General features: G+C 40.6%; 1 protein-coding gene across 1 annotated transcript; it reads left to right on the top strand.

Moving 5' to 3' along the window:
* The first annotated feature begins 3,302 nt into the window (after positions 1–3,302).
* Positions 3,303–5,307, top strand: LOC121994673 (F-box protein FBX14-like). Its single transcript, XM_042548629.1, has 3 exons — positions 3,303–3,898; positions 3,959–4,481; positions 4,558–5,307. Exons 1-3 carry the CDS (start codon positions 3,303–3,305, stop codon positions 5,305–5,307), a joined length of 1,869 nt encoding a protein of 622 aa, XP_042404563.1.
* Positions 5,308–14,653: the final 9,346 nt, after the last annotated feature.

Raw genomic sequence — 14,653 nt, 5'->3', positions numbered from 1 at the left:
GTAGTGGGCAACCGTGGCGCCCCTATGTGCTGGAGCGGGTCGAGAAGGCCGGATATGGTGCTGAGAGGTGCAGACGGTGAAGGAGATGAGGTGGGGAGCGGCGCTTGTTGTCAGCACGGAGAAGGAGAGGGGACTGTCGGCGAGGGACTGCTTGTTGGGGTTGCCGTCGAGAGGGAGGGGAGGAGTTGGTGTGGTCGTTGGGAGAAGAAGGAAGTAGAGGGTGTGGCTTCCTTGCGTGAGTCTGTGCAACAGCCGTAGCATGAGGAGGAAGGGAAAGCTGCTCGCGTGAAGAGAGGAAGAAGAGGAATGGCCCGGATGCGGCTCCAGCAAGAGGAGGAAAAGAAGAGGAGCGGCGGCAAGTCAGTCCAGTTGTGGCGTCGCGAGGAGGAGAGGGAGAGGAGAAGAGGTGGAAGCCAACGGCCGGTGTCGACGAGGAGTCTGGGAGGGAGGAAGAAGGCCCCTTCCCTCTGGTTCCTGTTGGCGGCGACGGAGAAAAAACGCCCCCTCCAACAGTGTCTTTCTCCCCCTCCTTAAACCCTACACAATCAAAAGACAAAATTACCCCTCCTTCCCCCTTTAATTTCTTCTATGCCCCTAACCCATATATATATATATATATATATATATATATATATATATATATATATATAGCACTGGGCCAGGGCCAGTTCTGTCAACAGACCCCTTCATCATCTCCCTCCTCCTCGGTCGGCCTAAGGGCATCTTCAACCCATCACCAAAACACCAAATTTGATGTAAATTTAACACCAAATCACTCCAACCCATACACCAAATCCCACACCAAATATGGTGATATGAATAGTGGAACACCAAATATGATGTTGCACTATTCACATCACCATATTTGGTGATGGAGAGAATTTTTTTAAAATTTTATTATATTATTATAAAATCAAATGTAATTAATTAATAATTATTATTTTCTTTATCTTTATTTATAGTATAATTAAATGTAATTATTATTTATTATAAATTTAAATTAAGTGTATTTAATAGCATATTTAAATTTTATTATGTATATTAGTAAATATTTAATTTATTAAAATTATTATGAGAATAATATAGTAATTCTAAAAGTTAAAGTCTTGTAATATTGTATTTTCAATTAAGTATCCTTGTTTGTTTTAAATATAAAATAGTAAAATATTTTATCCTAATTGTGTGTGATTTTATAATATTTTTAAAATATATTTATGTCTGAGTAATTATATAATAAAATTAAAAATAAAAATTATATATATATATATATATGAGCACCATTTGGTGTGATATTCAAGTATTTTATATGATATCAAATATTAAGAAGTATTAATTTTAAATATAATAATTATCATATAAAAAATTAATAAGAATAATAGAATATTCTAAAGAATAATTTTTTTTGATGTGATATGGTGTTGATGGGTTGGAGTTGAAATAGTATTTGGTGTTAAAATTGTACCATTTTAGTGTAAAAATTATATTAAATTTGATGATGTGGGATGGAGATGGTCTAACGGTGGTGGACGAGGAGGAGTGATTGACGTTGCAGATAATAGAAGAGCTCCTCAATCGGAAGCATGCTGAGTAGAAGGTGAAGATAGCTTCTTCCTCTGATCACCAACCTTGTAGTGCATATAGTCAATCGCATGATTTACAAGTACTGTGTTTGGCAATATATAATCCCACACAAACAAAGTTAATCATATGGTATTTTAGAGGTCTCCCTCAGCATTCGAAGATGTTGAATGGATAGCTATTTGTGGCACGATAAAGTTATTTGTATAATTTCTCCTTATCAAGAACGCATACAATTAGGGTGTGCTACGAAAGTGACGGAGGTGGAATATATAAGGAGTTTTGTTGCTACCAAACTTCTCTTAATAATCATAATTAAAATACTTAAATGATTTGTGACGAAAACAGTTTTGTCATTCATCAGTGACGAAATGATTTTCGTTGCTGATTTATGATGAAAATTTTTTCATCACTAAAATTATTTATGTTGTAAATTTTGTAACAATTTTTTTTTTGTTGTAAAATTTCGTGACGACATATTTATGATGAAAAAAATTTCGTTGCAACATTCGTCACAATTTTTTTTGTAACGATTTTTATTTTGTAAACTTCGTTCCAAAATTTATCACAAATCGACTATTTTTTTTTAAGTGACAAGAAGACACTATTATATGATGCCTCTAGTGAGTATGAGGCCCAATTCCTCATTGTTACAGCAACGTAACTTCCGAATACTAGAGGGGTTGTAACTGAAGTCTATAGAGAAATTAACATCATCATATTCATATAGCTAAAAAAATTTCCAAATATTAATGATTATGATAGTGCTGAACTGACATAAAGTAAACACCAAATCATGTCGTAGGGATCACCAGGTGATTTAATATTCTTGTCGAAGAAGAATTAATTGGTCTATTTCCATCTCACATTTAGCAATCATCATATAATGGCATTCTGCTCCAACCAGCAGATTTTTTTTAAATGATATTAGCAATTATATAAACTGATATTCTTTTGTTATACGCCCGCATAAACATCTCCTAAAATCATTTCCTACAAAACCGTAAAATTCAGCAGGGCGTAAATATAGTGAAAATTTCTTAAACACGGTTAAGATACGATGCAGACGGGAAGAAAACGTATTAGGAACGAATAATTTAAAATATCAAAGAATTACCGATTTTGCCAGATTTGTATTCTCAAACAGAGGAAAGGTACCGATTTGCGTAGAGACGGGGACGCGGAGGGATACTGCCAGCAAACGAGAGATGCAACAGCTAGCCTCCTGTAAGTCCTGTAACGACTGCTTCTTCCCGAGCTTCCTCTGCAACGCCTGCAGTTCCTTCATCGCCGTCTGCTCCGCTTCTATCTGAGCCGGTTCAGAAGATTCTATTTTTTTGTCCGCTAGTGATGCACGACTGCAAACGGGTACAAATAATAAAAAAAAAAACTCGAAGCTTCGTTTCTTGAGGAAGATGCGAGACGTGTGGAGATGTCACCCGCACAAAGACCCCGCTAGGATGGGTAACTGAGTGGGACCAACCGAATGGCGGAGACTGTACTATAATGTGGTGGAGTTGTGGGTAACCGCCATGGGATCAGAATTTATCCGCGGGTGACGCACGTAGTAAAGTTTTATTCCGAAAATATTCTTATTTTCTAATTGCTAATAACATAGACTAGCTACTATAAATACACGTCCTGTGTTCTCACCTCACTCTTCTGCCCTAGTCTTCGCCACTTCCCCGGGAGGACCGAAGTGCTCTTGTTTCGGGGAGATAGAGATGACGGATCACGGCGATGCGGAGGAAGAGGACAACGAGAAGCAGAGTAGGTTGTCTCCGAGTCGCGGCAGCAGCAGCGCTGGCTCCGGAGGAGGATGCCAGGCTTTGACCTCGAAGAGCGGCGACGAAGGGAGAGGGCTGGTGGACGTGTCTCCGCCGTGTTCTGACCAGGTGCTAAAGAATGTGATCGAGAATGTGATCGAGTACGTGCTGGAGTTCCTGACCTGCCGGCGCGACCGGAACGCCGCGTCGATGGTGTGCCGGTCGTGGTACCGGGCGGAGGCGCAGACCCGTCGCGAGATCTTCATTGGCAACTGCTTCGCCGTGTCGCCGACCCGCGCCGTAGCACGGTTCCGCTTCGCCCGAGCTCTCGTCCTCAAGGGACGCGGGGAGTGGGGCTCCCGCTTCTCTCCCTGGGTCACCGCCATGGCTGCGCCTTACCCCTGGCTCGAGCGGGTCTGCCTCAAGCACATGACCGTCTCCGACGCCGATCTCGGACTCCTCGCCCGCTCCTTCCCTTCCTTTGGCGACCTCACCCTCATCTCCTGCAGCGGATTCGGCACCCGCGGACTCGCTGACGTCGCCGGGCTTTGCAGGTTAGGTTCTTCTTCCCCCATTCTGCCCACAAACGCTAATTTTCGACCAGTCCCTTATAGGAATCTGAGAGTGCTAGATCTGATCTCGAGCGATGTAAAGGATGAGGACGAGCAGGTGGCGGATTGGATTTCCCGGTTCCCCGAGACGACCACCTGCCTCGAGTCGCTGTCCTTCGAATGCGTGACTTGCATGATAAATTTCGCCGCCTTGGAGGCGCTCGTCACCCGCTCGCCCCACCTGCGCTGCCTGCGGGTGAACCAGCATGTCTCCGTCCACCAACTCCGCCGCCTCATGGAGCGCGCGCCGCCGCAGCTAGCAAAGCTCGGCACCGGCTCCTTCCGCTGGGTGCCCGCTGCCGGCGCTCCAGAAAGGTCTCTAAACCTCGACCTCAACGACTTCGAGTCTGCCTTCGCCGCTTGCAAATCCCTCGTCTGCCTCTCGGGATTCCGCATGCTGGAGTACCTGCACCTTCCGTACGCTGTTTGCTCAAACCTCATCTCCCTCAATCTGATGTACGCCTTGATCACCCCGGAGCAGCTCGAGCTCACCATTACAGAATGCTACAATCTCCGCACTTTTTGGGTACTCCACATCCCTTTCTCCTACTCGTTACTTAAATTTCAGTTACTTTATTGTACAATCATAATTTGTTTGTTAGGTTCTTGAGACCATTGGAGATAAAGGTCTGAAATTAGTGGCCGAGATTTGTAAGGATCTCACCGAGCTCAGAGTATTTCCTATCAATCCCTCTATGAACTACTATAGCGATGGCGTGTCTGATTCCGGTCTCATGGCCATCGCTGAGGGTTGTCCTAAACTCCGCACTATTCTCTACTTCTGCCGAGGTATGACAAATGCAGCTATGGTAACCATGTCACAGAATTGCCCCGATCTAGTTGTCTTTCGCCTTTGGATGATAGGCCGCTACCGCCCTGATCGGGTCACCGGAGAACCCATGGATGAAGGGTTTGGAGCCATTGTCATGAACTGCAAGAAGCTAACCAGACTTGCTATTTCCGGCCTCTTGACAGATAAAGTTTTTGAATACATTGTCAACCGTGGGAAGTTAATACGAACCCTTTCGGTCTGGTTTGCCCAGAACACTGAGCCGTATTTAAAATATGTTCTTGAAGGATGTCCGAATTTGCAGAGGCTCGAGATCAACGGCAGCAACTTCAGTTATGCAGAACTCCTCTCGGCGATCCATCGTTTTTACAACATGAGAATCGTGTGGCTGAATTTGGGCCAAATATCACTGAGAACTTGCAAGGAAGTGGCTCGGAGGCTGCCTCACTTGGTGGTCATGTGGTGCCAGGGACAAGATATCTTTAGTGGGAAAAATGTGTACTTATATCGGTCCTTGGATAAACCGAGAAAAGATGAATCACCTGTTTTTAAGATCTTGTGAGTGCCGATTAGGTTGCATACTCTTTCATTTGGTCTTTCATTTGGTAGCACTTTTTGTGAGGAGTGAAAAATAAACTCTCGTCGTCTGTCGTCGTCGTCGTGCTGCTTGAAGAAGTTTCTTGTTTCGTTATTTTGTTGGGCATAAAATTGTTGAAAGATGCTTTTGTGAGACTGTTCAATTGCTATTTGAATGTCTGACTACTACGGTAGGATTTTCAATAATGGCACTGATTTTTTGAATGTTTTGCTTTGGATTAATTATTGTGGTGACTATCGATGTGTGCCTTAAATCTACTAATAATTTGATCACTGTGGTCGATTTCACATGAAAGTTACATTCCAGTTGTTGACATCCAGTAGATCACAGCAAGTCAGGTCTATCTCAATCACTTGCGGATAGCACTTTTTTTCTCAAGTTAGGTGTATAAAAAACAAGTTAGGATTTTAGTTTAGGATCTAAAACTCTAAATCCTAAAATTCCACACCTCAATTAGATCTTCAATTATTTGTTTTATTAATTCAGTAAAGCTTTTGTCAATGTTTCAAAAATATCAATTGATTCAGTTGAGATCAAGTGATGGACTGACTTAAAACAGACCACAACAAACGGATTCGATGGAGGTCGGATAATCTTTTAATCAGACGCTGGCATCCAGGATATCACCATAAGTTAAGTCTAGCTCAATCACTTGTGTATAACGCATTAAACCCTAAATCCTATACACTTTTCCCTCTATTTCTTTTTTTTTTTTGTTTTAAACACATGAATTTAAAATTTAGGCTTGAAGACCTTAAACTAGTCCGAACCAAACCTGGATTCTTAATTGGGTCAACTGGCCAATAATCCATTAACCAGGTTCGATGGACCCAATTTGTAATCAGCCTATCTATGGGTTGGGCCTCCAATTAACCGGCGAACCAACGATTCAACCGCCGGTTCAGCAATCAATTTGAATCGACGGTTAATCACTTCATTAAAAAAAAATTATTATTGTTATTTTATTTAATTTTTTAATTATATTTTTTTATTTAATATATTTTAGTAATATGAATAATGTGATTCAATATTAATTCAACTATTTTTTGGACTTATAAAATTAATTTAAAAATATAGTTTATGCGACTATGTCAATAGGCCAATTCCGAATGTTGTTTGTTGTTTTATAAATTTATCATTTTAAAATATTTTTTAATAATCATAGTCATGAATTACCATGAATCATGAATTGAATCCTGAATTGAGCGTTCTGAACCATGAACTGTAATAATCTTATATGGTTAAAATTAAGAGTCAATATTCTATGAATCATTGAATCGACGATTCTTAACCATGACCGGGTCTATTTTATATCCTAAAATACGTGGATCTTCCACACTTATTTCGTTAATTCAATGAAGTGAAGCTTTTGACAAGGTTTCAAAAGCTTGATCAAACTTGTTTCATATTTTTTCTTAATTATGTGACTTATAACTTTCTTCATAAAAAATTGAAATAAGAAAAAATTAGACCTAAAACTCTAAACCTGAAAACCATCCCAGATCTTCAACTCTAAAACTCCAAACCTAAAAACTCTCCCAAATTAGATCTTCAATTACTCATTTCATTATCTCAGTGAGGCTTTTAATAACGACCATTGACCAAAGAGCACACTTAAAATTATCAAATTTTCAAAAGACACATTTGACTTTCATATTTCCCAAAGAACGCACTTGATTTCTATTATATCCTCCTGCCATCAACATTCCTCATGTCCATTTTCTCAAACATTCGAGCCACAATTTTTTTTTTTAAAAAAAAAAAATTAGTTCGGATGCACGTAACATGCATGACATCTATTTCTCTCTCAGCTTTGTTAAATCTCTCATCGCTTAGCTCGCCCAATGCAATTCTCTTCTATCGGTTAGTGTCGCCGAAAACAATTCTCGTAGATTTGGTCAATAGATTTGGATAACAAATTTGATCAATTCCATGTTCATACTATTATTGTTGGTGTGATTGACTTCTGTCAATGTTGACCGGATTGGCCAAGCTCAAGTTGATTTAGTTAGAATTTTGATATTTAATTAATATGTTAGTTGGATCGAGTGAGACGTTAAGTAAATTAAGATTGATCGGATACTTGACAATCAATTAATATATTAAGTTGATTGACGGAAAAGTGAAGTCGGTTAAGGTTGATCATATACTTGATAAAATATGAAAAGTCCAAGTGGATCACGGTCGACTGGATACTTAGCAGCCGGAAGTCCAACATAGAGTTGGCATGAGATGGAAAGTCAAAGTAGATTATAGTTAACCAAACATTTGGTGATCGAAAGTCCAACGGGTAGCTAGCAAGAGGAAAGTCTAAGTGAATCATAGTTGATCGGACACTTGATAGTCAGAAGTCCAACAAAGAGTTGACATGAGGTGTGAAGTCCTGGTAGGTCAATGTTGACCGGATGTCAAACAATGATAAAGTCATAGTAGATCAAGATTGATCGGATGCTAAGCAATGAAAAAGTCCCAATCTCAAAGGTGACCAGATGCTAGGCAATGGGAAGTTTCGATAGGTCAAAGTTAATCGGATGCCGAACAAAGAAAATCTTGGTACATAGGGTCAATTAGATATAGAATTCAGCTTTAATAAAGGTAAAATATGAGTATTAATTAATTAGGGTGTATCGATTAACTGATGGATGCAAAAATCTCAAAACCTTAAAAAAATACTATGGCTAAGTACTCATGAATAATATATTGTGACAGTACAGTCACCTGGTGGTGGGTTTAGTCAATTGACTGATGGGTATTAAAACAAACAGAAAGAAAACTTGTGTTTGGGTTTTGGAGTTTGCAAAACTTAGATATCAGTTGATTGATTATGAGTATCAGTCGATTGATATCGGTCAGGAACTGAATAGAAGCATGTTAATTCAACTGTTCAAGATGAGTCAACTATTTAGCACTTGATGGATGGTTAGAGTAGTTAATTTGACTGATCTTGCCTGAGAACGGAGATGTTTGACTTACCAGTAATGCACTGCTATTATTGCTAATTAGGAAGGTAGTATGGCTTCCGTTTTGCGAGGAGGAATACTCATAGAAAATAATTTAGAATGATAGCTAGGGAAATCCCCGGCGAAGCCACTCCGACACTCAAGTTAGCTTTTTATGAAGAAGAAAGTAGTTGCTGGAAATTAGAGTTTTAAAAGTATGTGTAGGATCGTTACGCAAGAGGGGAGGGGTGAATAGCGCTCGTGGATAATTCGTTTCAAAAAACACGATCACAGATAATGCAGCGGAAAGAAAAACAAAAAGAAAAACAAACAAAGGTAACACAGTTTGCTTTTACTTAGTTCGAAGTGTGTGACGACTCTTACTCTAAAGCCCAGGATCATTGACCGCTTTCGTTGGGCAATTCACTATCAGTTCGACAAATCTTTTACAAACTTAAGTACAATAGATTTATAATTTAAGTGTTGTAATTAAAAGTATACCAACAACTTCTGTGGATCTGGAAGGTTGTGCTTTTAGTTGTTGGAGTTGCATTACTCAGTCACCGGAATTGTGTTGCTCAATCGTCGAAGAAGCATCACTCGGTCGTCGGAGTCGCATCGTGGAGTCGCAGGAATGTCTTTGGAGCAGCGTGCAAGTAAGCAATCGCAAATCAGAGTTGTGTACTTGTCTCTTGGTGGAATGCTGCTTATATAGGTTGTTCCGGACGCTTGGATCCCTTCAAGATGCCTAGACCATGAAGTCAGCCCGCCCAATCAGTGTGCTCCAAAGTGGCAACGAGATAGCTCTTGGCATTCCGAGCGCCCGGACCAAGTCCGAGAGCCTGGACCAGCTCCGGGTGCCTGGATCCCTTCCGAGCGCCCAATCAATTTTTTTCCAGCACTTTATTTTCTGCAAAATAAAGTTAGTCCAGGCAATAACCAATATCCAAAATATGAATTTTACTTTGAATATGACAACCTCAAACTGTCCGATTCTGATTTTGAGTTTCGCTGAAACTCTAGGTCGAATCAACCCCTACTATTCCCTCCTCGGGGGAACGCATCCTCACCTACTTCTTCTCTCAAGAAAGTTTACCTTTTTCCAGATCGGTCCTCCACGACTGTCTGGACTTTTTCTTAGCGTCCGAGGCTTCAGGTCTTCATGCTGAACATCCGCTACACGACCCGTCCAGACTTCCACCTATTCCGCGACTATCAGGATTTTCACCTAGAGTCCCTAACTCTAGGATTTCGCCCAAAGTGCTCGTCCCACCAAGACTTCGCCTTGCCTAACCAATGTTAGGACTTTCCTTTGCCTAACCAAAGTTAGGACTTTCCTTTGCCTAGGCTCCCCCTAGGGTTTTCCACCAGTCTAGATACCTAGAATCCAGTAGGACTTTTGCCTAAGCATACTTAGGACTTTCCTGCAAGCTCAAATCTTATTAAATAACAAGTAACCTTAACTTTGAACCTTTTGCCATAATTAAAACTTAGGTTCGATCGTCTGGTGCTCCCTGTTGGTCCCTTTGGAGGTCGGCAAGAGGGGAGGGGTGAATTGCCCTGAAAAATAAATTACACCTTTCTCGGATTTTTAACTTAATAATAAAACTTGTAACTTTAAATAAAAGAGACTAATTAAAAACAAACTGAGACACAGAGGATTTACTTGGCTTGCAATCAGAGGATTGTTAATCCAAGAAAAGAATGGCGCACTATCTGCTGATCTCCTCTGAGCGGAGTAGCCTCTTACAGCGTTGACAGCACAAAAGAATAGTAAATCATAGAGAAAATGATTACAAGTTGATTGATTAAACTGTGCAGATCAGTGTTATATTTATAGCACTGTTCGGGGCGCCCTGAAGGGTTTGGGCGCTCTTGGGGGGATAAAACTTTATCCCCCAACGTTCAGATCGAGTCAAACCTCGATCTAGTCAAAATCCACTTCCGAACGTCCGGACCACTTAAGTCAACCTAGTTGACTTTTTATAGTCCGGTTCCACTGCTCCGGTTCAACTCGTCTCGGTCCGGGTCTTCTGTTCCGGCTTCGCTAGCTTGGGTGTGTTGGGACCAAATATGTAGCTAGAGGGGGGGTGAATAGCTCGGCGCGATCTCATGCTCGTCGTTGCTTGTTTCTTCAAAGATATGCAGCGGAAAATACAAAGAAACAACCACACAACGCTAACTCTAGGATTTACGTGGTATCCATCTCAAGAAGAGGTGACTAATCCAAGGATCCACACACTCACGCACCCTCCACTATGCAAACACTCCTTTTCGGTAACTACCGACAACGGAGAAGCCCTACAATACTCTCAATACAACAAGAAAGCAAGGGAAGACAAATACAAGAAATATCTTACAAGATATGCAATGAAAACCCTAACCCTAGCTTCTTCTTCTTCTTGTAGTCACGCCTCTTGACTTGGATGTCTCTCCAAGATCCTTCAAGAACTAGCGATGAGAGTGGAAGAACGTTGTGTAGAAGCTGCTATGATCGCTTGTGTAGTGGAATCGAAGAAGTGCTGAGAAAAACGTTCGCCAACATCTTTATCTGCGCCAACGGTCGGATCCCAATCGATTGGATTGCTCCCAATCCATTGGGGAGGCTTTAGATCGATCCACCGATCGATCCAGAGCGCCTCTGTGCTCTCGGGAATTGGTTGGATCGATCAACTGATCGATCCAGGGCTTATCGCGTGAAGTCGCAGTCGATCGATTGGGGGCTCTAGATCGATCGTTGATCGAACCAGAGTTGTTCTGTTCGCGCGATGCTTCTCCCCAATCGATCCACTGATCGATTGGGAGGAGGTTTGTCGCGAGGACTCACCCAATCAATCGGCTGATCGATTGGGCATGTGCCAATCGATCGGCTGATCGATCCAGCTCCTTGTTTTTACCCAAAAGCATGTCCAAAGCCCCCTAAACTAACATCCGGTCAACCATGACCTGTTGATCCATCATGCCTAGCATCCGGTCACCCTTGACCTGCTAAGACTCGCTCATCAAGTGTCCAGTCAATCCCTTTGACCCACTTGAACTTTTCCTCCTCATGCCAAGTATCCAGTCAATCCCTTTGACCTACCTGGTCTTTCTAACTCGTGCCAAGTATCCGGTCAATCCCTTTGACCTACTTGGACTTTCCAACACTAGATGTTCGATCAGCCTTGATCTATCTGGATTTCCTCGTGCCTGGCTTCACTCACCAGGACTTCCCAATTGCCTGGCTTCACTCACTAGGACTTCCAACTGCCTAGCTTCACTCATTAGGTCTTTCACCTGGCTTCACTCACCAGGATTTTCTTCTGCCTAGATTCACTCACTAGGACTTTCACCTGGCTTCACTCACCAGAACTTCCCAATTGCCTGGCTTCACTCACCAGGACTTCCAACTGCCTAGCTTCACTCACTAGGTCTTTCACCTGACTTCACTCACCAGGATTTTCTTCTGCCTAGCTTCACTCATTAGGACTTTCACCTGGCTTCACTCACCAGGATTTCCTTCTGCCTAGCTTCACTCACTAGGTCTTTCACCTAGCTTCACTCACCAGGATTTCCTTCTGCCTAGCTTCACTCACTAAGTCTTCCACCTGGCTTCACTCACCAGGATTTTCCAGTCAAGTATCCAGTCAATCCTTTTGACCTACTTGACTTTCCTTCACAATCTTCCCACATGAACAATTGCACCTGCAATCTTCATGTGTTGTCTATTTGTGTTGTCAAATATCAAAATCCATACATCAAGACTCGAGCTTGACTCAATTCAAGCTCAATCAACCAGGTCAACCTTGACCTAGGGAATGTTGTACCAACAATCTCCCCCTTTTTGATGTTTGACAATACCTTATTTAAGTTAGGCTAATCTCATAGCCTAAACTTCTTTCATGTCAATATATGAATGAGGATTCCCTTCATCCTTCCCTTTTCCCATAGGGCGATGCACATTCTCCCCCTATTTAGAAAATGATGGCCTAACTTAAACCCTGCATTCTCCCCCTATTGGCACACATCACAAACATTTCCCATCTTTGGGCATATGTCAAAAACAAACTCTCCTCCTGAAGAGTTACCCTTCGTTGTTTACAACTTCACTCGTTGCTCACAACACAATAATGAAGGTCTCATACCCTTCATTATTCTCAACGCTCATCCTTGAGCATATACCACTTAGTATATTCACACGATTCATATGAAGGTCTCATACCCTTAATTTTCATCAAATGCTCATCCTTGAGCATATATCACTGAAACAATGAAGATATCCACTCTCCATTGTAGTCAAATACCCAACCTTGAGCATTCTCACGAAAGAAGCTTAACCACCTTCCAAGGTGTATGAAAAATAATTTTCATGTCCTTAAAAAGTAACTCCCCCTAAAGACATGGTCGTGACTTCTGTCATTGTACCAACAATGACTTGGAATCCATAAACCTTTAGGAAACCCAAATTTAGAAGTTTTGAGATTCATAAATTCAATAATGAAATCAAACCTCAACCTAAACCTCTATTTAGTCTTCCTTAACCAATCCATCCTAGTTTTCATCATGAAAACTCCCCCTAGATGTATAAAAATAGTTTTGAGGGGTAAGGAATGGTTACATAGACTAAAACATGGTCCAAAATGCTGAAATCAGGCTTTCCCAGCCAAAATCAGCATTCCCAATCGATTGGAGTTGGGTTCCAATCGATTGAACCCTGTTGAATCGATCCACTGATCGATTCAGACTGCTTGGATCGATCGACTGATCAATCCAGCGAGCTTCTGCACACGGGAAAGTTCCTCTCAATCGATCGCCCGATCGATTGAGGCACTCCAATCGATCGGGTGATCGATTGGAGCTCTGAAAAACTGAAAGTTCATTTCAGTGAATTTCAGAAACTCCCTAAAAGTTATACAAAATTCTAAAAATTGTGAAAATTCATGTAGACACTACTTAGGGGATATACTATCAAGGAAAAATAATTTTCTATGAAAATACTTTCTATTTTTCAAGATTGACACAAACTTGAAAACTTGTAAAAACTTTAGTGTTTTCTTCTAGTTTGTGTCTAACTTTTCAATGATAATTACTATCAAAAGATAGTCTTCATCAAGGTTTCCTAAAAGAATTTTAAAATGATTTTCAAAACCAATATCCAACCATGTTATTTGGGTTCAATGCACATGACTTATACATTAGCTTTCCCAATGATTGGAAAATACATAACTATGTGTTTTGATGAACCTAAAACTCAAAAGAATGCACTAAATCAACATCTTGAGTTTTGTTCATCATCCTAACATCTCACTTGTATTTAATGTATACGAAACCACATACAAGTCACCTTATAGTTCTTAGTGAGATGTAAACTTTGGTTTTGCCCTATTATAGGGATCATGCATATTTATCTAGGCATTTTGAGGTGATGAACATCCACCAAGGATGTTACATGTTAATGGATGTCATTTATCCTTAGTTTGCATAAAATAAATTAATGCATGATAATGTTATGGCATACATAAAAAAAGAAATAATTTTTAAAAGAAAATATCCTATAACTACATGATGTATGTATGACATGACATGGTATTTTTGTGGTTTTCATAATAAAATATGAATGCAAAAATAAATATGATGTCATGACATATGATGGGCAAACAAAACATGGCAAGTTTTAGCATTAATGAAATATACCTAGATTACCTATCTAAGTATTCTAAAACCTTAGCTAAATCCTAGATTGCCCAATTTCATCAAGAAAATGCCAAAACCCAATTTTGACATTTTCTTTGCCTTTTCCTACATTGTGCCAATTTAAATTAAGCATATTCCTCAAAATTTGGCACAAATTACTCTCTCAAAGAGTAACCACTTTAAGTTAAGGCATAAATTGCCTTTAATTTCCCAAAAACATACCAAAATCTCAACTTGGTAGTTCTTTTGATTTTCCCTATTTGTGTCACTTAGATTATCATCCAATTTCTCAAAATGTGACACATTTTACTCTTTCCAAGAGTAAACATATACCCCTTATCATTTTCAAAGGTTAATAACAACCTTGAAAATGCTCTCCGAGTGTCAACTTCATCAAAGTTGGGTTAACTACCCTTCTAATCGGAGTTGACACTCTCTAACCCATTTATGGGGTAGAGAAAATGCTCCTAGGAACCCAAAACATATTGGTGCTCCTTGGATGCTCCAGGTATTCATTAGGGATAACTTCCCTAGATACCTTCCTAGTGATCTTGTTAGGCTTCTTAGAAGCCTTGATCACCTTTTCCAGGTCAACCCTAGGAATAACCTCCCTTGTGACATTCTTTGTGACTTTCTTAGACTTCTTAGAAGTCTTAGTCACATTTGTTGCAAAAATACTCTTAGGGATAACCTCCCTA

Source organism: Zingiber officinale, chromosome 6A (genome assembly GCF_018446385.1).
Source record: "Zingiber officinale cultivar Zhangliang chromosome 6A, Zo_v1.1, whole genome shotgun sequence".
Lineage (NCBI taxonomy): Eukaryota > Viridiplantae > Streptophyta > Magnoliopsida > Zingiberales > Zingiberaceae > Zingiber > Zingiber officinale.
This window is presented reverse-complemented; position numbering and strand designations above follow the sequence as displayed.